The following is a 24,922-nucleotide window of genomic DNA, read 5'->3' as shown; positions in this document are numbered from 1 at the left end:
TCTATGTATCAGGAATATTACACAATAGACATTAGATCATTTACAAATTATGACAAAACATTGCACAGTATATCACAAAACTTACAATATGTGATTAAAAATTATCTGCAGATCACATGCCAACAAAAGTACCTCTCAAAAACCGTTACATCATTTATCCTACACACCACCTGTCACTCCCATTCACTGCAACCTAGCATTCCAATAAAACATACGTATCAGTTATGCAATGCATTCCTCATGTAACACAACTAAATGATTGAACTAAAAACTTGTTTAATATAACGGATACACAGAACGAAGTTGAAAAAGTATAGGAAATAAAATGTATATATAAAGAAAGAGTCTTTCTGAGCATATCATTTTGTGACTTTAATGAATGCGGAGATTATGGAGAGACACGGGTCTTCTTTAATAAAGAGGAGTTGTCTCCAGAGCTCAGTCATGCCAAGAGACTCCAGGGGCCAGTTGACTGGCCTCCTGTTCGCCGCACAGGGACAAAACAGCTGAAGAAACCGGTTGGGGACCGTTGACAGCCAAAGTCTTCAAGCCGCTACCACAACTACTGTGTAGCACCAAGGACCAAAACCGGAAAAAAAAAGTTGTACTTGAGTTGGGTGAAGCCAAGAGTGCTACAGGAGGTTTGCTGGGCCCCACAAAAGGCGAGTTATCTACTCAAAGGATTGTCTGTGACCATGACAACAGGTGACTGGTAGTCCAGTGGCGAAGGAACTTTGGGCAGACAGCAGAGGAATTTGTGGGACGTCGACCCTGCAAACAGGACCGCTCACCATTTTCATGGACCGAGGAATCCCTGCAGGAAGTCCTCCATCGACCGTAGCGCATCCACATCGTCCATAGCGCATCTTCAGCATCCTTCTTTCCTATCATCAGGCATTGAAGGATCCTGCAATAGGAATCCACTGAAACGCGGATAAAGTCCCTGAAACTGCTGAAGAACTGCTTCTTGTGTGAAGGTAACTGTTCTTGAGGACTTTGCTGGTCTCCCTGACTAGCTCCCTGCCGGAGTTGGTCGCCTCAAGAACTTCTAACTGACGCATTGACACTTACCTAAGCTTTCTTTGAAAACGTTTCTAAGTGTCCAATTTGTTGACTTTTCCATGGCTAGTTCACAGTTGGGTGAAATTGCATTGATTTATTATTGCTTGTAAAATCTATATCTCCCGATCCTGTGGATCTTTTTCGTTTTAGTGTCTAAATTCTTATAAAAATACAGTCTATTTTTATAAATTGTTGTCAGATTTCCTGAGCATTGTGTTGATTTCTTCTTCAATTGTTTTGGTGGTGTTTAAATGCTTTACACTTGTTCCTCTGTGTAAGCCTTGTTGCTTAGTGCCACAGCTACCCAGGGTTGAGCTAAGGGTTTTACAGACTAAACCTACTGGATCTAAAGGGGTGGCTAAGTGTATTACGTTTTGAGGTAGCACAACCACATCATATTATAACCCCATTTCCTCACAGGCAGCACAACAGTCAAGTTGTTACGTTAGGTGTCTGATGAAATTCTATCTGGACCAAGGGCTTTCACTGGCTTATGGCTTAAAATGGCAGCTTGATCTTCACTTTCAGTGAATGCTGCACATGTGTTGTCAGATTTTTCAAAGGCTGGAGTCAAGGAGTTGATGTGTGGGGAACAAAACCAGAGGAGTGACATTGAGGGCAAAGCCTTGGGGGTAAATGGTGTGATCTCAGAGCCTTGCTAGCATTGAGCAGCAAATATCAACTCCACAGGGATCAACAGGTGATGCCAGTGTAACCTGCCCCATAGTGCATGGCATGATGTTGGACAATACACAACATGATTGTACACAAGTTCAGGGAAAGTGTCACAACCCAACTGACAGAATATGGAGCCGGAATGGCAGTGCAAGTAGTTTTTTCAGACACCTGATTCACGTGCTACTCAGAGTAACTGGCGACCAGAAAAGTGCTAAAAATAAACAGTGGTGCTGCTTAACAAATCCACCTATCGCACATCCACATGCTAAATCAGTGGAATAAACCATAGCAAAATTAAGTTGGAGTAGTGGTCCATGGAATAAGATACCGCCAACCCATGGTTCGCATCATACGGGTCTTTAGAGGGCTGAGTCAGACGTTTTTCTCCATTATAGCGTGTGTGTACGGCATGGCCCATCCCAACACCACCACACCTAAGGTATCCCAAGCAACTGAGCAGCAAACCAACAGTAAGCCATCTGAGATGAGTGACAGGTGAGCTGAACGAGTGAAGCACTCCTCATGGTATGACTGCATGGATGAATAGCACTGGCCCTCCTATTATGACGTTACATCATCCATGCCATCAGCATGACAGAAGGAGAGCACCATCAATGCATAGCTTCTGTGGGCCTCAAGGGGGGGCAGGGGTGTTTATATTATATGACTGGGGAGGCAGGTATTAGTATTTTTTAATGTATATTGTTTTCCTAAGCAACTGTTATATAGCTCATCATTAAATTACATGAACAGCGCCACCTTGTGGCAGACTGTTCTAAGTGGGGTGTTGACAATTAGGCGCCAGTGCCGAGCACCGGAAACCAATTAAGTGCTGGTGCTCAGCACCGGAAAGTTCCGGCTCAAATTAAACACACACACACACTTAAACACACACACACACTTAAACACACACACACACTTAAACACACACACACACTTAAACACACACACACACTTAAACACACACACACACTTAAACACACACACACACACACACACACACACACACACACACACACACACACACACACACACACACACACACACACACACACACACACACACACACACACACACACACACACACACACACACACACACACACACACACACACAATCAGAGTACGTAGATGTGGATTTAGGAATAGTAAATATATACTTACCTTCATGATATCTTGGTAGTTGATATTCTGGCTATAATATTTTTGCTAATATCGTTAATACGAAAAGAGCAACCCAATATGCCCACAAAGGCACCAGAGTATATACACATCGTCTGGACAGTGATGATTCGCACCAGGGACGTCGATCGCCATTGGGTCTTTCTTGTTAATGATGTGGCCTCTCCTTGTATGCCTGTCTTCACATTTGATTACAGGGGGTTCTGGGGCACTCACTCATTGGGCCTTCTCTAACTCGTTGTAGTGAATATTTGCACTTCCTGGTACATTACAGATAACAGTGGATTTACCATACTTCATTCTTCACAGAGGAAATTTGACTCCAGTGATGTTGGAGACCATTCTGGCTCCTGCATGACTATGTTGCTGTTGCTATTATTTTATCATTATTATTATCATTTTTAAAGATATCAACAGAGTTGCAATACTTTGTAGAGTAAATTGGACTCTGCTCATCTGTGAGACCATCCTAGCTTTCTCCACAACCTCTCCAACATATTACTTGGATTCAAGCCATTCAAAGGATCTTTATAACTTGTTGTCTCTCAGTACCCTTGGGTCCATCTCACTGGTGAGTCATTCTGCGGCACTGAGTTTTTGTTTAGCTTGGCTATACTATTTGGTGTCCTAAAATAGTCCAGTCCTGAAGATGACCTTACAATTTACATGCAAAACTAAAACATTGTCAACATCATTACAAACACACTATTAATTCTAACACAAATAGAGCTGTAATAACAAAGAGAGTAGGAAACACAGCCCTTTAATGATGTGTGCTTTAGTCGCTTGCGTTTTGTTTATATACATATTTAACTCATCCTATCTGTATTTGTTTTGTGTAAAAGGGTGTGGGGGAGGTCTACTGCCTAGGTGTCTCTGGCGAAAGCAGCAATAATAAATAGAAGTGCAGTTAAACTTAGATGTTTCTTATCATATACCATGAGGGTAATCAAGAAATCAACTTCCATTTCATGTTGCTTAGAATGATTCTACCATTGCTGCAGCTTTCCCACTGCATCAAAGTTGTGTTACCATCCACCCATGAAATTATCAGGAGTAATCCTCTTCAAACACTGTCAAGAAGGGACAGGGCCCCTCTGTTCATGAGCAATAAAGATCAGATCTGAAATTCCTGCCCTCGTGGCTCAAAGAAAGTGACAGTGGTGCCTCTTAATATAATGAGAAAAGAATCAAAGAGATAACTTTGGGTACAAACCAGAGTTGAATCTATAAAAGGAAATTCAAGAGAACTCAATACCACACAGACAACAAGAGATCTTCCATAGCACAGATAACAAGAAATACCTAAGCAATTTTTTCGCGCTTGATTAATAATATACACAGGACCAACTTTCTGAGAGATGCATGTTCACATACTTAAAAACAAGATTCTACTAAAAGGTTTTAGTCGAGGTAAGATGCAGTGTACCTGCAACAGTAATGTCTGCATGATGGAGTCTGCAAGCTGTGAATTCCGACGAAGAACATCATAAAAACCCTAAACAAAGAAAATAAGAAACAGTGAGTGTGTGGTAGACCAAACACTAAATATAAAATTAACAAGTTACTTATCTTCAACAACGCCGCGTAGAGACTATCTAACCACAGATAATACACCTTGTGAATTTCCGAAGGTGTCAGGCTGAATCTGAAAAATGTTGCCCACAATCCCCTTGTGCGTCAGAGGTGGTGTCATGCAGCTCCGCATTGGATCCATCCTGCCCCTCCATGCACTGACATCAGTTTCTTACTGATCTCTGTACATGCCGTTGGACACAGAGCCACTGAAATCAGAATATGGCAGTTTGGGAATTGCATCAATGGGCTAAATTAGACCATTCCTTAGAACTGGGAGGAAAGGAGGCTCGGTTAGGTATTTGTGGCTAGGATAGAGTGTCTACCAGAAAAGATGTAACCAAAGGTAAGTTACTTGTCCTTCTGATAGATACTTATAACTGCAGATTCCTCACATTTATAATAGATACCAAAGCAGCAACTCCCAGGAGGAGGGTCTTTGGAGTCGCTGAGATCAGGAAATCCTGCAGGACAGATTGGGCAAAGTACCTGTCCCCCTGTACCTGCCTCTCCAGGGATTTTTAGAAAGTTGACATTTCTCTGCTCTTAACTTTGCTCTGTGTGCCAGAAGCCTGTCTCCAATACATGTCTGGACTGGGTGGCAGCTACACTTTGTGCATTCCATCTAGACAGCCACAAACACAGGGAGGGTGTGACAGAGGACTTATCTGCAGTCTGATAGCCTTCCTGGGCAGGACATTGACAGGGATCTCACACTTACACTTCAATATTTAGTGTAATGTCCACACACAAATCACTTATTTACCTCCCACAGATAGCATGACATGACAATAAAGTTTATTTCACAAATCAATTAATTTGTCCTGTTCAATGGTATTTATAACAGCCAAATGCATTTCGGGCAACAGCCCTTCTTCAGGGGCATATTCACTGTTAGAATAGAGAAAACGTCAGGTCAGCATAACAATATGATAGCTTTCAATGTCATGTGTGAACATAAAAATCTAATTTGAATGTGGTTTACAAGTCACGGTGATCTGTACCATAATAGTGTGTATTACTGATATGTTAATGAGCTCATAATGTGATTTAAAAAAAATGATAGCATTGAATTCTTATGAGAGCATGCGTAATAGTCAAGGTTAATAACCGATCACGTTTAGAAATCCATTCAGTTGAGTGTTACAAAGAACCCGTGTTTCGGAGAAAATGGCGCATTGGTGTTGTTAGAAGATAGACACCGATACCCTCAGTGTAGCATGACACATGCTAGCAATGCGTGCTATTTATAACCGAAGTGTGACCCCACGCTGCAAACGCAGCTTCTGATGCACTGCTGGTAGGGCAAAGAGGTCCTCTTGTGTCCTGAGGACCTCAAGACACAAGTGGACTTCATCCTCTGAGCAGCAGTGTGCCAGAAGCCAAGTTTGCAGCGTGGTGTAAAAAGGGGCGTGGCCTCAGAGCACCTCTCTGAAACGCAGCTCCGTGGTGCTTACTGGATGTACCTTGTGGGATAATTGGCCACCAGGGACCTTCAGGATTCAAGGGGACTTAATAGGGATGTTATAGTTAGAAATTAGCATTTAAAAGACCTTAGAAAGTCACTGAAAAAACCATAGGTTTCAGGGACGTTATAGTTAGCTGGACATTTCACTCTTACAAAACCATAGAAATTCCACCGTTATAGTTAGTTCAGCAAACTATAACTCGCGCACCCGCAATGCACTGCTCATGTTACATATTACATCATTCATGACATGGTCAGTGACATCACTGATGACATCTCAAATGACATCACTGATGACATCATCCACATGAAAATCTGATGCACCTCCTCACACTCTAATATAACCTTTGATACACCCACTGTAAAATACAGACTACCATTTTCTAAATCATCGACACACCAATACCAGTTACTACATACGCACTCACTGATTCCTAGGTCTACACACACATCCACTCATTCACCCGCATAATCACTCATATATGCAGTCACTCATCAATACAACACTATTATATGCACTCATACACCTATACAGACACTCAAACACCACCACTCATCCATGCAGTTACTCACACACCTAGTGAGTCATGCAAAGAATCAATCACACTCCCATTTACTCACCTACCCATTATACACACACCACCTCACTTATTCATACAGAAACTAACGTATACTTACTCTCATAAATAATCACTGATACAAGTAAACACTCATCCATACAGCCAGTCTCACAATCACTGACTCTCATGTAGAGTCCTTTATATACTTCAACTCTCACATACACTGCCTTTTACATATGTAGTTACTTGGACATGTACCACTGAGACATCCATTCACTCACCAGCACACACATACACACACACTCACCCACCCATATAGCTGTTTCCACATGCACTCCTGAACCCATACACCCAGTGAATCAACCACTCACACATCTATGCACAGTCACACAAACCCACACACTCAGTCTCCCAAAAAATACTCAGACATCCAATCAATAACCTATATAGACACTCATGTAGCCACTGACCAACCCATGCAGCAGCTTACACAACAGACAGACTGATACAGACATTCACACAGTTTAGTCACTAACCCCTGCATTCAGTAAGACACATTTAATCACTCACTTATACAGTCAGTCACGTACCTACTAAATCCTCCATCCAGACACTTATACACCCACTCATTCTTCAATACACCTTGGAATATATATAAAACATATTTAAACTTTACAGAAACACACAGTCACTGGATGATGTCATCAGTGATGTCATTTGAGATGTCATCAGTGATGTCACTGACCATGCCATGAATGATGTAATATGTGATGTCATGAGCAGTGCATTGATGGTGCGCGAATTATAGCTAGCTGAACTAAATATAACGGTGGAATTTCTATTGTTTTGTAAGAGTGAAATGTCCAGCTAACTATAACATCCCTGAAACCTATGGTTTTTTCAGTGAATTTCCAAGGTTTTTTAAATGCTACTTTCAAACTATAACGTACCTGAAACCTATAGTTTTTTCAGTGAATATATATATCTATATATATATATATATATATATATATATATATATATAGATATATATATGTATACACATACAGTTACAGCCGGCATGACTCGGGGGGGTCGGGTGGGGTAGTCCTGTCAGGGGAGGGGGGTCCCACGGGGGTTTGCGGCAGGGACTGAGGGGTGGATGGAGGGCTTTAATGTAAAAAAAAAAAAAAGTACCTTCCCGGGTCCCGTGCTGTCTCAGCTCCTGGCCAGGTCCCGCGGAGCAGGAAGCAGGCAGCCTCCCTCACCTCCCCTGGCAGGATTGTAATTGGTAGGGACGTCGACCAGCCAGGCATCCAGGGGCTGGCCATTGAGAAAAGGGAGTGCGCGCATGACTGGTTTGGTCAGGCCCAGAGGGCAGACCAAACAGTCAGGGACCGCAGCATTGGGCAAGCTACGCCTACCATGCCTCGAGCAGACCTGCCCCCCTCCGCCCCAACCACACCCTTCTTTTTTTTTTTACCATTACCGTTTTATGTTTCTGCTTGTTGCACTGCGAGAAAGCAGTGAGGCACCGCTCCTCCGCCCTAATGGAGGAGCCACCCCTGTATACATATACAAATATATACACACATACACACATGCGAGAGTGCGATAACATGTTTAGGTGTTGTTAGTGCACAAAATGCAGTGGTGTATAACTCACATTTGACAGGGAACTGTGAAATCTGGAAAATATGTCATGATATCCTGTGAAATATAGATTTTAATAGCATAATGACAGCCTCTAAAGGACTCTGTAGAGTTTTATCACTGTCATTGTGCACGGAGGACAATAACCTGGATGTGACTACGTTAGTGGTGAAACAGGCAGCTGTACCTCATAAAGCATAAATCTGACATCAGCCTGTTGACTGAGGCATCGTCTCAAACTGCCCAGAATTTCCAAACAGAAGGCCTCATTAGCAGCAGAGTTGTATCTCATGTGAACATCGACCTGCACCTAAGAAAAGGAACAAACAAACAAAAAAACACATTCAAAACTAGTCAATGAGTAAGTCATATAAAAGGAAGTGTCAAATTTATAGCTCGGAAAGGTTGGGAACCGAAGTCATTTATGATTGGTATTTTTTTGTGTTGCTATGGTAATTAAACTACTCGCAAACATTTTGACGATGGGAGAACATTACCAAGACAATCTCTCAACTTTAAATGAATTTAGCTCAAACTATATGAAATTACCTTATGCTGAAACGTCATCGTCTTAAATGTATTATAGTTTTGTAACATGCTATGGTTATCATCTTAGTTAGTACCTAGTTAAAGGCCAATATGAGCAGTTCCAATTTCAGGAGTTTTCTGAAGCACAGATGTGTGGGATCTTCCCGGGGAAAAGGATTCAGATTGTTGCAGGGTTATGTTACCTCCCAGGCGTCTTATTCCAGGTGCTCGTCAAATAAATATCTCTACTCAGGGTATTATGAGAGGTCAGTTTTTCTAAATATGATAGGGCAATAAGCATGGTGGGTAAAACTTTGAATTTAATTTTTGTTTCAACAGGAGCCAACGGAGAGCTTTCAAAACTGGTTTTGTCTTGTTTTCTAAATGTGAGACATATTACTGCATTCTTTGCATCTCTCTGTTAGTTAATTGGGAAGACCAGTGTCATATGATGTTACAACAGTGAAGGCAACCCATTACAAAGTCTTAGAATAGGATTGGGAATCCCTTTCTAAAAACTTTTAAAAAAATCTCTTTCCAGAATGCTTGGCTCAAACTCAGGAGGCTCAGATGGGCAAGGTGATCACCACAGAAGTCTGCTGCCAGCATCAGCTGAATGGTGCCGTTATGCATTCTTATGCCCTTGTACCTACTGCCACATACAAAAGCATAAGACGTTAACTGTAACACACCAGGGCTATAAGTATGTATTAAAGGCAACGGGAGGTCAATAGTTATCTTCTTCGGATGACGTTAAAAATAAACAACAAAAAAGATCTGCGATAGGGAGAGCCCAAAAGAATGCCCTATTCACACAGCCAAAGTCTCTTCTTCAAAGTTTCAACAGATCATTTGTTGAGTTAATGCATGCAAAAATATATTTTTAGCAACCCTGTACTGCATAAAGCTTGCAGTACCTGAATCATAATTATTTCTCTACCAGTAATTAGCATACAGCAATCTTCATGTAGAGCAACCCCACAAAAAGTGAAATATAGCTAACTCCCTTGTATTGTACTACAACATTTATATAGCAGTAACTAGCAACATGAGGGGTGCTGAAGCACTTGCCTACACTGGTAACATGCTAAACCGCTTGGGTTGTGTGGTTGGAAGTGTGTTCTTTGTTTTGAATCTGTGAGAGAAAGTGTTTCTGAGTCTTCCGTCAGGACCAATGAGGTGAGGTTATCATGTTATGGGATGCGCACTGAACAGTGTGATGGGTGAACAAATCTGAGAGACAGGCGCGCAGTTTATGTTTTTAGGTCGAGCCTACAGCAGCGCATGCGCTGTTGCTCGACTTTTGTAAGTGGGATTTGAAAGTGCTTCCCACCGGCATTTGCTGGCCTAATGCTTGCGTTCACGCTCGCGTGAACGTGCAATTACTTTCACTTTGGGCGCTGGTGCGCGCGCACCACTCATGTGTTTGCCTGCACGCGTGCGCGCGCCTCCGCCTCTCTCTCCTGCAGCAGCCCCCATCTTTGAATTCCCCGCGACCAATGCTGGTTTTCTTTTGGATAAAGCAATTAACGAGGGTCTTCGCTTTCCAGCTCTCCCTGGTGTACTTCTTTCAATGTCCGCACATGTTGCTCATTTCCCCCATTCTCTCCAGAGCTCACTTTCATGTATTCTCCTCCCAATGGGGTGCTCTGTGTTATGTCCTTCCTCCCGCACTTCAAAGAAATTGTTCTAACACTTCTTATTTTATGTACTAAACCATCTCGTTAATTTTTTTTTTTTTAATTCTTGCGTCATTTTGTAGACACGTGCATACATTTTCATAGCGCTATTTTATTTTTTAGGTTTCCTTTAGCCATGCTGCACAGCGGAGAGTGCTGTGCAATATGCCTAGAAATCACTGTCAACGCGAAAAGGACCCAAAGGCTTTACCAAAGTTTGTTCCTCTATGCAATGATTAATAAACACATTTGTGTTTCAAAATGAATCTTAAAGTATTAGATTATGATGTGATTTGATTTTTTAGAAACGAAAAAAAATAAGGAAATACACATTAAATGTTCCAATGAGCATGATCAGTAAGGTATTCGTGCAGATTAACATTCCATGCACGTTTAAGAAAATGTTCTGTTAAAAAGAACACTTGTTTCGGTGTATAATATCCTTTCGCTGATGTCTGCTGTCATTCTGTTTCAATTCAATCAATCAATCAAAGCTTTATTTCGACATGTGATGTCATAAAAGCACAAAGTACATAAAAAACAATTTCATAACAAATACATTTTAAAACATGTCGTAAGAAGATCTAGTTAGCTAATATACAATAAATATCTAAAAATGTATTAAATTTAGCAGCTTTGGAAGTAAAAAAGAGGGGATTTAACTGGGACTAGTAAATCTCTGCCTTATCAACCATGCCCAGCCTAAAAATTTGGCCACCCCACAGACTATAGTGGTATTAGTGGATGTTTTGAGGATTCTCAAGGCTTCAATGTGATCCCTTGTTCCTAGGTGTAAACAGACAGGCCTAAGCCATTTCATTCTTGGGGGTAAATAAGCTGGGCAGGCAAAAAAGAAGTGGGAGATATTTTCGACAGCACCAGAGCAGAATGGGCAATCTGGAAGAGTCTTATGGGGGGGATTCCACTTACCGGTGCGGTCACGGAGGGGGAGGGTCCCGAATCTGAACTGGATGAAAAGAGATCTATCCTTGGGCTTCGTGATGAAGTCCAGATAAGGTTCTAGAAGAGGGATAGATTTATGCTGGCGAAATGCCTCTGTCAACCTTCCAAGATTAGGATCTCTTAGTTCCAAGGCATCCATCCATACCCAAAATGCTCGTTTGGCTTCCTCCTTGGATATTGGTGCCCCCAAAGCCCTGTCAGATGCAAGACCAGTTGCGACCAAAAGCTTTTTGAGGTTTGTGAGCCACTCAATTTTATGGGCTCCTCGCATATTCATAACCTCCCTTAGGCCATCGGCGTAGTTGGAAAGCTCAGGGGTACGCCACAACCGCGCCCAGTATAACAGAGGGCGAAGGGTGGCTAAATCTCTAATGGAGTGCCTTCCAAAGTCGCTCAATAGTGGTTTAGTTGGGGTACCCCTAGGGAGTGATGCAAGTTCTCTAAAGAACTTGTTTTCATTGGTCACAAGGGCATCTACACAACTGAAGCCCCATAGTTCCGCGCCATAGAGGGCACTACCTACCGCCTTTGCAGCATAAATGTCTAGTGCTGGGGCAATAGGTTTGGTAGTAGAGGCACGGAATTCCTTTCCAAGGGCTCCAGTTACCCGTTTATGGTTGAGGGCCATTTTATCTATGTGGGGCTGCCATTTGAGCCTGTCAGAGATTCTAATCCCCAGGTAATCAAACTCCCTGACACGCTCAAGTGGTTTCCCGTCTAGAGTCAAGGTGGAGCCAGAGGATCTAGTTGGATTAAAATAGAGGAGTTTGGTTTTCGAAGTGTTAATGACAAGACCTCTCAGCTCGCAGAACAAAGAGAAGCGCTCTAGAAGCTTCTGCAGTCCTGTGGGCGTTTTTGAAATTAGAAGCGTGTCATCCGCAAAAAGAAGGGCGGGGACTTTGTCACCCGCCAGTGTGGGGACATCCGCATCAACTTCGAGCAGATAGGAGACTACGCCATTCACGAACAATGTAAAGAGTGTTGGTGCCAGAACACAGCCTTGGCGAACCCCTCTATTCACCGGGATTTTGTTGGTTTTTTGACCCTGGGTCCCCCATCTGATGCAAGCGAAATTATCTTCGTGCATCCGAATAAGAAGTTTCAAGATATAAGATGGGATCCCCAACTCCTCCAGAATCAGCCACAGGCGATCACGAGGGACCAGATCGAAGGCGGTCTTAAGGTCAATGAACGCGAGGTATAGGGCGCCCTTGCCAATAGTGACCACCTTCCAATAAAGAAGCATTAGCCTAAACGCTTGGTCTATTGTGCTGGTGCAGGCCCTAAAGCCTGCCTGGAACTTTGTCATAATCCCTTTTTCGTCCACCCAGGAATGAATCCTTTCTAGGAGGACCCTACCGACCAATTTCTGCCCAGAGTCTATAAGGCTAATTGGGCGGTGATTCGCTGGGTCTCCCCTAGAGCCCTTCTTGAAAATGGGAATTACTTCGGCACCTTTCCAAGACTCAGGCACCGGTGATCCATTCAATAAGCCGTTGATAAAAATTGTGAAATACGTAGCCCAGCCATCAGTGTTGGCTTTATATAGGTCACCCGGGATACCATCTGGTCCTGGGGCCTTGGCAGATACAATCTTGTCAATGGCAATTTGAACCTCTTTCTTCTCAATCCTTTGGAATGGGATAGGGTCAGGGAGTGCGGCTGTGGGCCTCAGGCAGGTGGAAAGGTCCTCCACGTGCTCCACCCCCGCATACAGGTTCCTAAAATGGTCGAACCATTCCCTGTCCGTGATATAGTTAGGGATTTGAGCCTGGTCGTGGTTAATGGATCTTCTTAAAATAGACCAAAATAGCTCGCCATTTTTTGCGTGGCTCGCTAATTTTAAAGAAACCCAACGCTGCTCCTCCCAGTCTCTCTTTGCGGAGATAAGTGCTTGCCTATAAAACAACCTCGCTTGCTTGACCTCACCTGGGTTGTTAGATTTGATCGCAAAGATTAGACTGTTTTTCTTTAATCTACAGTCTTTGTTAAACCACTCGTTTTCTGGCTTAACTCTTGGGTTGGGTTTTTTCCTATGGTCAAGGAGCAGAGTGCCAATCGAGTCCATAGTTTCCTCATAGACTTTTGTATGGCTAGGCATGTCCTTGGGTACTGAAGAAAGCCTAGTGGTATAATCAATGAGGGTTTTCTCCAGCGAAGCAAGTTTTGTGTTGCACAGGACAAATTTAGACCATTTGAGGAATCTATTACAGTTAGAGGGCTGGAGCATCTTAGTCATCATTTGTGTTCCATAGTGAAAGGTTGTGTCTTGTCTATGCCAGATCTCCCGCATACTGAGGGACAGAGGGTTATGGTCGCTATTGATAGATGGTGTTACAATCATGTCAACGACAAATTTCCATGCCCTCCTGTCGATCAATATGTAGTCGATTCTGCTTTGACTGGCAACCCTATTAAAAGTATTGGCTCCCACTGGGTCGGAAGGTGTACTCCCGTTGGCAGCTCTTAAGCCAAATTCTAATGCTAGGGCATTAATTTGAATCGCGACCGGGGACCATCTTTTTACGGGGTTGAGAGAAAGTAAGGGAATGCCCCATCTAGTGCCCTCGTCATATATTCCCAACATGTCATCTGTGGCGAGCGGTTCAAAGGAACAGTTAAAATCGCCAGCGACAAGAAGGTGGGAATTGGAAGGACATGTGGAGAGCATTTCTGAGAGGGCTGTAATGGTGGAGGACTTAGCACCCCCTTGGGTTCCGCGGGCATAGACATTAAAAAGTTCCCAAGAGAAACAACTCTTGGTACCTTTGATGGTAAGTCTCATTATGTCTGGCGTGGAGCAGCTATTAATGGTGACCCTAAGGTTAATATCTGCCCTAATCCAGACCATGAGTCCACCAGAGGGACGGCCACGGCCAATTGAACATGCATATGTCATGTTCCTCAATGAATTCACTCCAGTCTGGAAGATTTAACTTGTTACGTAAGCCTGCTACATTCCAGGAGACAAACTTAAAGAGGCTGGAGGGGATTACCCTGGAAGTAGAAGCACTTGGGGGATGGTTTTGGGGGGGGGTCAAGATTAATAGTGGACCTCTGAGGTGTAATTAATGAAGTGAGTGGGTCCAGACCCAGGTGGTCAGGAGATGTAATAGACTCTAATGAACGACAGCCTGGGGGGGGGCGGAGGGATGGATGGTATATCTTTGTTACCCTCCAGTCAGTCGACAGCCTCTAGGCTGCTAAATCGATTTTCCGTAGGGATAATATCTAGCAGCAATGGAGGTGTAGGCCAACTCCCCAATGAGAGACCCCCTCCCTTTCCGATGTGCAAGCGTCCAAGGTTCCGTGAAATGACCAGGGGGATAAAAATAGGTTAAGGGAAGAGCTGTAATACATGTTCCTGGGGTAGTATATCTCCAGTAACAAATGTGCTCGACAGTTTTAGGATCATTAAAATTAATTAAAATGCAGTCCCCCCTTATGTTCTTAGCTAGGTGGCCTACCCATGGGACCCTTCTTACCATGAGGATTTTGGAGCTAGTGTGCAATGGCAGCGGTCTGTTTTTATTGAGCCAGTGTACCACCCTATTCCTCAGGGTTGTAGGTGACTCAACTACGTTTTTGGCCAATTCGGGAACTCCTGCTAAAATTACAACGTAAGGGGCAGTTTCAGGTGGCAAGTTGGGGATGTTAGCCCTGTTAGGGGACCTGGGTGTCGGTGTCCTAACAACCTCTTTCAGCTGGATTGTACTAGGCAGCTTGGATTTCCTATAGTCGGGGACTGAAGTGGGCATGTTAGTTACAGTTGTTGGTTGACATTCGGAATAGGCTATTAATGGGGCATGGGGGGCCACCAGGTCTTTTTCTGCTCTTAGGTTAACCAATGTATTTGGGGCCCCTAGTTGGTGGATGTTGTTTGGAGCAAAGGTCAAACCCCCTAGGCTGCGTTCAATCCTGACTAGGTGTTGTTCAATTTTAAGTAATCTGTCCTCCACAGGACGAAGGGAAGACCTGATTATATCCTGTATATCGTGCATGTAAGATAAATCTGGGGTCCCTCCCTGGCCTACTTCGTTATGCCCCCCGGTATCATCCTGACATATTATTCTAATTGGTGATAGATGTGGTTGGTGAGTAGCCTTGTCCAATAGGACCGCCTGTAAGGGTTGCTCAGGGACGTCAGGGGTTTGTTTCGATTTTCCAATTTGGTTTGTCACTTTTTGCTTTCTTTTAGTGCACTTGCCCTTTCCACCGATAATGGGTGGACACCCTTGTTTGCTTTTAGGAATTGCCCCGGGGTTACGTTCTCGAAGCTGCCTGGTGCCACACTCTGGGACTACGCTGGGGGCAGTCGGCAACAAACGAGGGGATGATAACAGGGAATCAATGGCCATGGACTGGTCCTCCACGGAAACAGCAGCGACTGATCCACTGGCTGGCAAGTCCTGGGCCGTTAGATCCACATCAGATCCAATAGTGGTTGCAAGAGTTAGTGTTTGTTGTGCAGGAGAACGTGCATTAGCGAGGTAGCCCAGGGAAGACCTCCTGGCTGCTGCAAGGTCCTGCGAGACACGGCGCTCCAGGAGCATGATTTCTTGGTCAATAACACAATTGACCTTGGTAACAAATTGATCCATTGTACCAGTAAGGCGCACATTGGCCACCCTGTCTTTGGGGTCTTTTGGTGGCATAATAAGGTCCAAAAAGTAGGTTGAAAAGCAACCTGGGACAAAAGAGGCAGTAGCAATAACTACACAAATATACAGCTTCTGATGACAGTGTTGCTTACAGAAGACCTGATAGAATAGGGGGGCAACAGTACCTTAGCACGTGCAATGAATATGCGGCGTTAGAGGGATTGCCCAGTCCAGTCCGCTCCAGGCAGTGACGGGCAAGGACGGGCCCGCCCTTGGCCCGGGCTTCGCCCGGGCGCGGCCCGCGCGCGTCCCGCGCTGCGGTTCTGGCGAGGAGCTTAAATCCCCTCCCCGGCGCCGATTGATGACACTGCTGCAAGACGCCCGGGGCTGGGGATTCTGGGTAATGGAGTCCGTCGGAGCCTCGTACCTCTCACCAAATGCTGGTGGACAGAACCTCTTGGGAGGGATTCCCCCTTCAAAAGCTGCCAATTCCCTTGTGGCAGCACAGAGCACAGGAACCTTCGCGAGTAAGTAAATATCAAAGCGCGTCAATTCACAAAGTTATGGCACCGCCACATTTGTACCAAGTGCTGTTACTAGGCAACTGCTGACGTCAATCACTACTGCACATGGTTTGTGTGTTTATCTGTGGACTTAAAGGGCAGAAGCACGGGGCGAGTACCATGGTGATCCCAAACGTAGTGTTAAACGACAATCTACATCGTGTAGTTAAACAGTTTTAGATGCCTTTTCAGTGTAATTGACCTCTATTTAGCAGTAAAACAAGCTGCAAATGCCATTAGCTTAGGTGAGCCCAGCTTTTTGTATCTTTATTGTAAGAAGGAAAAACAACCTTTATGCTTTTTTTCTCTTGTTAAAAACGTAATGGGAGTATCACTAAAATGGATGGTTTGGCAAGTTTGAGAATGTTGATTATTCTCGTACACAATACCAGTTAAGTATGTTTCTCGGCAAATCACTACCATTTAATAGCAGAAAAATAATTGGCAGCTTTGGTAATGCTTATGGAAACGTACTTCAGATTTATTTGAAGTGTTTTGACTTTTTTATATTAATAATTTATAAAGCTTCGTTGGCAGAGGCGGAACAGATGCAGACGTTTTTACAGTAAGCAAGGTAAAGCGCACACTGGCAGCGCTTATCCCTCAAGCCTCTTTTCGATCCTATGTTGTGCCGAGCATTTTGAGTCTGCTGCAAAATCTTCAGTTTCACTCCCAAAAAACTCTGGGATTTGAGGAAAATTGAAATGGCATAGGGTCGGGAAGGAGCATTGCACAGTAGTGGATATGAGCCTGAGAAATGTAAAATGCAGTGGACTAGGCAGGCATCTCTGCAGGCATCCATGGCACAAATATTGCTCCTGTTGTGCCGTCATCCTGCTGTCTAAGATTTCGTTTCTTGGAAACCCCTCCGGGTCCTTTCTAACTCCATGCGGCATTTAGTGATTTCGGATACTGTTGAACTTGAGTTTTTATCCGTTCTGCCGTGAGTGCTAGAATTTTTCTGTAGATTAGATACAAACTTCAGAAAGAGTAAATGATTACTTTATTCTTAGCTCTGTAGCAGCAGAAAAGCGCACCTCTCTTGCGCATACCTTCTTTTCCAACTGCCCTCCACAGAACCTTCTCACATCCCCCATTCCATACTACATCATAACCTCACACACTCTGTTGCACGCAGGCAGCAACACCACACATCCTTCCTCTTTATACACCCAAACAAAAGTAACAATCAGCCCAATAAAAACATTGATAAAACACTTGAGCTGTATTGAACGTTACTTAAAATGTAGATGAATACCTTCCTAAATAAAGGCATACAATCATACTATAAACCAGTTCCTTTAGGTATACTTAAGCATGATATCATAATAATAGTTGTATTCAATGATGCTAAACTATGCATGGATCAATAATGAATACCATTCTACTTCAATAAAAAAATTAATCTATTTTTTCAGAATGTGAATGATCCTTCCTAATCAGCTAGTTCGTTCCAGCCTAATACCTTCCGCCCCGATCCTCATCCGTCTCTTCAGAGGCTCTCCTTTCTGCCTGTCCTTCCAAATCATGTTCATGTTCCACCACCACATCCTTCCACAACCATTCATTCTCATACAATCCTTTCGCCATTTCCTCACCATTGGTCTCATTGCATTTTACCATCAGACTTATATGCCACACACTATTATCACTCAACCTTGCAGAATTTTGCGAACACTTCTTCACTCTCAAGGGTTCTGCATACTTACTTTCCCCTTTAGGCAACTTACCAACCTTCCCGACTTTCACCCATTCACCTTCCTTCGAATTCTCCATCTTAGTTCCTCGCTTGGTATCGAGTTCTTGTAAACACACTGATCCTTCAAAATATTCTCCTTCACTATTTCTGATGACTATTCTACCTTTCTTGTAGTGTCCATCCACCATAAGCTGTAATTAGTATATGGTTCTGTCCTTCACATTAATAACAAGCATTGGCATAGCCAATAGGTCTCGCCTTTGGTACCTTATAAGTGTTTAGCCATGCAACAGTTGATGTTGTTGCACCAAGGATATTGTGCTGCATAGCTAAATACTTATAAGGTCCCCAAAGCGAGACCTATTGGCTATGCCGATGCTTGTTTAGTTAGCTACCTGCTTTGAGCACCTCTGCAGGTCCCTCTATAGTATGTCTTATGTTCATAGTCCACTGAACTTGTTACTGAACTGGGTTGTCCAGTCTCAGGTATTCTATTCAAATTTATGGTCCTGAGCAAACATAGGTTAAAGGGGGAAATGGTGGAGAGATCGGACTCCGGCAGTGCGCACAACTAACACAAAACCTGGATCACTCAATGACTACATCCTCTCATATTCAGCAAATTTCACCAGTTCTGTAAAAGAAACAGATTTGAATCGCAAGGCACCATAGTTACCCGCGCTGCCCATTCCTCCAAGCATACATCAGGCGTGCAACGTCCACTGGGCTAAAAGGGCTTCATCCTCCCCCTTATGCAGACTTGGCTGCTGCAGCTTTCAGGACACACCGCTCTTTAGCTGATGTGTGCCAAACTGCGCTGGAGATTGGGCCTCAGAGACAGACTTGTATAAAGTATTTAGCAGTTCATTCAGACATTAAAAAATATGGGGACGGTGATCCTGAGTGCAATCAGGTAGGTTCCGAAGTGGGGCTAGAGACATGGCTAAAAAGAACAAAATACTTTTCAACTATTTTGTTAGCAATTAGTATGCAATAAATCCAAATTAAGGTAATGATGGGAAATGCATTATTTTATGTTATGAAAGTTCAAATGGTTAATGCAATCACTTCACATCTTTGTGTGTGTAACCAGATGGTCACAGAACTGAATACTGGTTGGAGCACTAAGGAATTATGAGGTGTATTTACAGTGCTACGAGTCCCACTTGGCGACTGAAACCATTGCCAATGTGTAAGTCATTATTTTAAAATGGTATTACACACATTAGAAGAGCCTGCCACAAAAAGTATACAAATATTTGGGCCCTCATGATGATTCAGGTAGATCAGAATTACCTCATGGAATTCCACTCTGCCTGATTGCAAGGCGGTTGGTTTTTCTGCAGCTGTTTTTACTGACTGTCGTAGAACTTGACCATACTTTATTGTGAAGCAATTGTACAAGTTAAAATTGTATGAGGCTTTGCTGTCAAAGCAACCAAGCTTCACATTTCAGTCTTTTTCTAGCCTGGGGCGAACATACAATGCTACCCCTGCCAGAAATAACCTTCCCCTTCTCTTCCCTAGTCCACCACCATCCACCCTCAGCATCAACCCCATCCAGTGGTCCTTCATATAATTACCACCTACTCGGAGCAGATGATAAACATATGCGAGAAACCACACGAAATTGAGACTGCTGTGCGGTATTACTGATTGATTTCACACTGACATTCCCCATTTCATGAGATTTAACTTTCAATTACACAGTACTGGGATTGATTTACCATTCAATAAAAGTAAATTTGCATGTGAATTTACTGTATTGTAAACACACCCCAGTACCGTGCAACTCGTAATGAGGGCTTCAGTGTTCAAAATAAAACAAATGCATTAAATAAGAACAAGTTACTTACTGTCGGTAACCCCCTACTGTAATGGATACTCAATTTAACCGCAGATTCCTTATCTTTAGAATATCTCCAGATGGCAGATTTTATCCAGAAGCTTTTTCAGCATAGCCCCTGCGTGCCAGTAGGGGGCATTGAGCGGCTCCACGGCGACCCTCTTCTGCCGCAGAGTAACGGCTATACGCATCACCCAGGTGCACTGATGTCAGTTTCTTTATCAACACTGCCTCGTCCTCAGACACGGAGCCCAAACACGAATTAACGGTTCTTGGGACCTTCTTAGATGGAAAAGTGGCCATCCCACAAACTGGGAGGTAGATAAAGAATCTGTGGTTAGAGTATCCACCAGAAAGAGCGTAACCAAAGGTAAGGACATATATCACAGCGCTAACGCGTAGCTGATGCTGCAGGCTCATTTCTTATGCTGTTTTAAATATTGCAACTCGCCGTTTTAAATTTTGCAACTCGCGCTGTCATTCTTGCGCTTTTTACTTTCTGGGGCCTTTCATTACAGGGAATAGTTAGGTCATACTTGCATCTTAAATTGGACAACTCACCTGCACTTTGCGGGATTTAGCCAGAATCGGGGGACTATCTGGGACGCGGTCGCGGCGTTCCGGCCGCCATCTTAGGTGAGGTCTACTGGATTAGACTGCCTTCGGGTGCCATCTTTGGTGGGGATAGAGGTGTGTCCTCGCAGGACTCCCGCGCGGACCGCTAGCCATTGTATATAAGCGATGTGTGTACCAGCGCGCAGCGTTGGTGCGCAGCGAGCGCGACGGCGGCGCGCCGGAGGTGCGCCAGAGGTAAGCCCGTTTGCGCCCGTTCGCGCACAGGTCGTGCCGGGGTCCCTGTTTCACCGTCAAATGCCCGGAAAATATACACCAGAGATATGCTGTTACAATGCAACCTTGAATTGCACCATCAGCCACCTGCTACTGAGCATTATGCACAGCCTCTGTTGTGCGGTCTGCTGAACGTTAGATCATTGAACAAACATCATATGGAAATAGTATTTCTCATAGAGTCCTGTAAGGTCGACATTCTGTCTATGACAGAAACATGGACTAGAGCAGACTGCATGGTGGAGTTAGGGTTAGCATGCCCTCCGGGCTACAAGATCAGACACAACCCGCGGGAGGGAGCTAGAGGAGGGGGTGTGGGTCTTATATTTAGGGAATCGCTCGATGTCTCATTACTCGATACCAAGTACATCGTGGGCTGTGAGACTCTGGCCTTCTCCATTAAAGGGCACGGAGGTACCCTTTATTCTGGGCTGCTGTGCTATCGGCCCCCTGCCAGTACCCTGTCAGCAGTACCTGAGCTAATTGATACTATCTTCGAGCTCTCTAACACCCATGCCAGGACTCTGATTTTGGGAGACTTCAATCTTTGTCCTGATGGCCCTACAAGGTCTGCTCTCTCGGAGCTGGTTCAGGCCTGCAGTGATATTCACCTGCAGCAGCTGGTTCACTCACAGACTCACTCCAAGGGCAATACTCTCGACCTGATCTTCGCAGATTCTGGCCAGGTGGCAGTTCGTGACATCCTCCCTCAATGCTGGACGGATCATGCTTTGGTCCTCTTCTCCGTTGTACTCCCTACGGTACCAACTGGGAGCAGAGGTAGCGGCACTAGGACTAGGATGGGTAGACAGTGGTCAAAGCTGCTTAAACAACCTTGCCTACCATCCTTGTTGAGTGGTGACATTTCCTTAGGAGACAGTGTGGATGCAAGCTATGAGTGCCTCAGCCGAAAAATCATTAATTCCCTAGATGGGCTGGCCCCTCTACGCAAAATTAGAGATAGATCTAGGATTGCCATGCCCTGGTTTACCGCTGAGCTATTACAACTGAAGCTCGGTTGTAGACGTGCGGAGCGAGCATGGAGAAAAAATTATTTAGACCCTGAGAAAGTTCTCTTCAAACAGGCCTTATCGACCTATAAAATACACATCAAAGCCGCAAAAGCACGATTCCTGGAGGATTCACTCGTAAATGCACCGAACAAAACGCAGGCCTTGTTTAAGATTGTTGGGGATCTTGCCCGACCTGCCTCGGCTGCCAATGATATCCCTGCCTCCCAAGCTCTGTGTACTTCCTTGGCGCAGGCTTTTGAGGATAAGATTGCCCTGATCCTAAATAAGCTTGCTTTAACGACTACACCTGTTACTCAACCTGCACAGGGCCCCTTATCAGTGACTGCCACAGTGAGGGAAAGGGTAGCTGGCAAACAGGTATTGATGGATAGTTTTCCCCTCCCATCTTTCGAGGAATTCTGCTCGGTGGCTAATAGTGTATCCTCCGGCTCTCCCTTTGACCCACTGCCACATAAATACTGGAAAGTATTCCAGGCGGAGCTCTTTCCTCCGTTGCATGCTATTTGCTGTCAGTCCCTTTCCTTGGCACGTGTCCCGGAGTGTTGGAAATTGGCAGTTGTCTCACCTTTACTGAAGAAGGAGACCTTAGACCCCACCTGCCCAGCGAATTATAGACCTATATCGCTGCTCCCTTTTCCCATTAAGATTCTGGAGAAACTGGTTACTAGGCACTTATCCAGTTTTTTGGAGACCAATCTCTGCTTGGACATGTCTCAATTTGGCTTCAGACCTGCACACGGCACGGAGTCTGCCCTGGTGACCGCCTTAGACGATCTTCGTTCGCGGGCCGACACTGGTCGAGCAGCCTTTTTAGTGCTGCTCGACATGTCGGCCGCATTCGATACGGTCAACCACGACATCTTGGTCAGAAGACTTGAGGATGTAGGGGTGAAGGGCTTGGCCCGTGACTGGCTGGTTTCCTATCTGGGTGATAGGCAGCAGGTAGTGGCCCTGCCACCTTTCCAGTCGGAGATCAAAGCAGTTAAGCAGGGTGTTCCGCAAGGGTCTGCCATCAGCCCTATTTTGTTCAACCTTTACCTCCGCCCTCTAGTGAGTCTGATTAAATCATTCGGCATCTCGGTTATTAACTATGCCGATGATACACAGCTCATCTTTTCCATCGAGGGCAAAGATGCGGTGCCTTTGGAGACCTTCCATCAGTGTATGGCGTCAACTGCGGAATGGTTGAGGCAGAACTCTCTGCAGTTTAACGGCTCAAAAACAGAGGTATTACACTGCTCGTTGGATCGGGTCCCCCGGCCGCTGCCTCCTGACTTTTGGCCCGCCTCTTTTTTGGATGCTCCTTTGGCAGCAGCCTCTGCCAGGAATCTGGGTGTAGTGCTTGGGCCCAATCTTCAACTGGACCTTTTTGTAAATAAAACTGTAGCCACTTGTATGATGCTGCTCCGTATGCTGTGGAAGATCTTGCCGCTGCTGCCGACCCGTGTTCGGCCAGAAGTAGTGCGCTGCACCATACTGAGTAGGTTGGACTACTGCAACGCACTGCTTCTGGGAGCCCCAGCCAATTTGGTGGCTAAATTGCAACGCGTGCAGAATATGGCGGCCAAGTTGGCCTTGTCCCGGCGCCGTTCCGACTCTTCCTCCAGGGCACTAGCCGATCTCCATTGGCTACCTGTCCCGCAACGAGTTATCTTTAAAGCACTTTGCTTAGTGTTCAGAGGACTACATGGACAAGGACCGGTTCCGTTGCAAGAATTGTTCCAGTGGTATGTACCCACTCGCTCCCTTCGATCGCTCTCAGCACATTTTGTGGTAATCCCTAAGGTAATGAGAGCTCGGATGGGTGGGCGAGCTTTTGGATTTGTGGCCACCAAACAATGGAACACTCTTCCCTTGTCACTAAGGAGCTCCGGAGACTTTCTTTCTTTTAAGAGGGAACTCAAAACTTTTCTCTTTCCTAGGTCTGATTAAATCTCGTCAACTACTCTGTGTGGTGTTGGTATAATTGTCTGAAGCGCCAGGATACCCTTCGGGTGACAGTCTGCGCTATACAAGTATGCCATACATACATACAAGTAGCCTATGCTTCTAATGGTTACTCCTAACCACAGGTCCCTCACCATTAGAATAGATATCCAATAAGTACCTCCCCAAGGCATGCTGCATGCTAATCCAGTGGTAGCCACCCTGGCCCTGGAGGAAGAGGCCCTCAATCCTTTTGGAGGCTGCTTCATGGCCAACACTTAGCAGATCTTAATGCAGAGGACTAACAAACTGGCCAAAGTCTCATTCTGCACACCCTTGCCTTTCTTGTCCTAGAGAACCCTACAAAATGCATGGGAAGAAGAGCATCCTGAAGTAATTTGTGGAAGGCTGGGCATACTGAAGGGTTTCACGCACAAATAAGAGTGATGGATGATACACGCTGTTTGGTTCAAAGTTAAAAGGATGCCTTTAGCCTTGCGCACCGAGTTAAAGAAGGAATTGCATAAACTATGTGAGCAAGGAGTCATTGCACCCATGGAGTGTCTGCACTGGGCTGCTACCATTGTCTTAGCACGCAAGGCTAATGGATAAGTTTGCATGTGCGTGGACTTACGCGATCTCAATGATCAAATTTGGATTAATCAGCACCCCCTTCCCAATATCATGGAAATGGTATATACCTTGAAGAGGGGCAACATTTTTTGTTTTCTTGATATGACTTTGGCGTATCATCAAATTAATTTGCATCCTAGTTCCAGACATCTAACATAGTTTATAACTCCGAAGGGCCTATTCCGATTCAAGTGTATGCTATTTGGGTGGGCATCGGCCTCTGCCATATTTCAGAGGGCTGTAGAACGTTTAAGGGCCTAGAAGGAGTCATCACATTCCACGACAATGTTCTAATGTTTGGCAGGGATCAAGATCAACATGACAGGAGATTTGTCAGGTTTTGTCCATATTGAGACAAAGGGAGTGACACAAAGGATCAATTACGATCTTTCTTGGGTCTGACTGAATTTTACACTAGGTTCATCACAAAATGCACAGAAAAGAC

At 44.6% G+C, this 24,922-nt stretch overlaps 1 protein-coding gene across 3 annotated transcripts in view; it reads right to left on the bottom strand.

Annotated features, from left to right (window-relative positions):
- Window positions 1-24,922, bottom strand: part of FANCI (FA complementation group I) — a 556,119-nt gene that overhangs the window by 346,316 nt on the left and 184,881 nt on the right. For all 3 annotated transcript variants that reach the window (XM_085644440.1, XM_085644438.1, XM_085644439.1), the window contains exons 18-19: window positions 8,344-8,466; window positions 4,351-4,419 (exon numbers count right to left, since the gene is read on the bottom strand). In XM_085644440.1, the coding sequence (XP_085500566.1) occupies window positions 4,351-4,419; window positions 8,344-8,466 (192 nt within the window). The remainder of the gene's footprint in view (window positions 1-4,350; window positions 4,420-8,343; window positions 8,467-24,922) is intronic.

Source organism: Triturus cristatus, chromosome 3_1 (assembly GCF_964204655.1).
Source record: "Triturus cristatus chromosome 3_1, aTriCri1.1, whole genome shotgun sequence".
Lineage (NCBI taxonomy): Eukaryota > Metazoa > Chordata > Amphibia > Caudata > Salamandridae > Triturus > Triturus cristatus.
The sequence above is the reverse complement of the archived record's forward strand: the minus strand, read 5'-3'. Positions and strand labels throughout refer to the sequence as shown.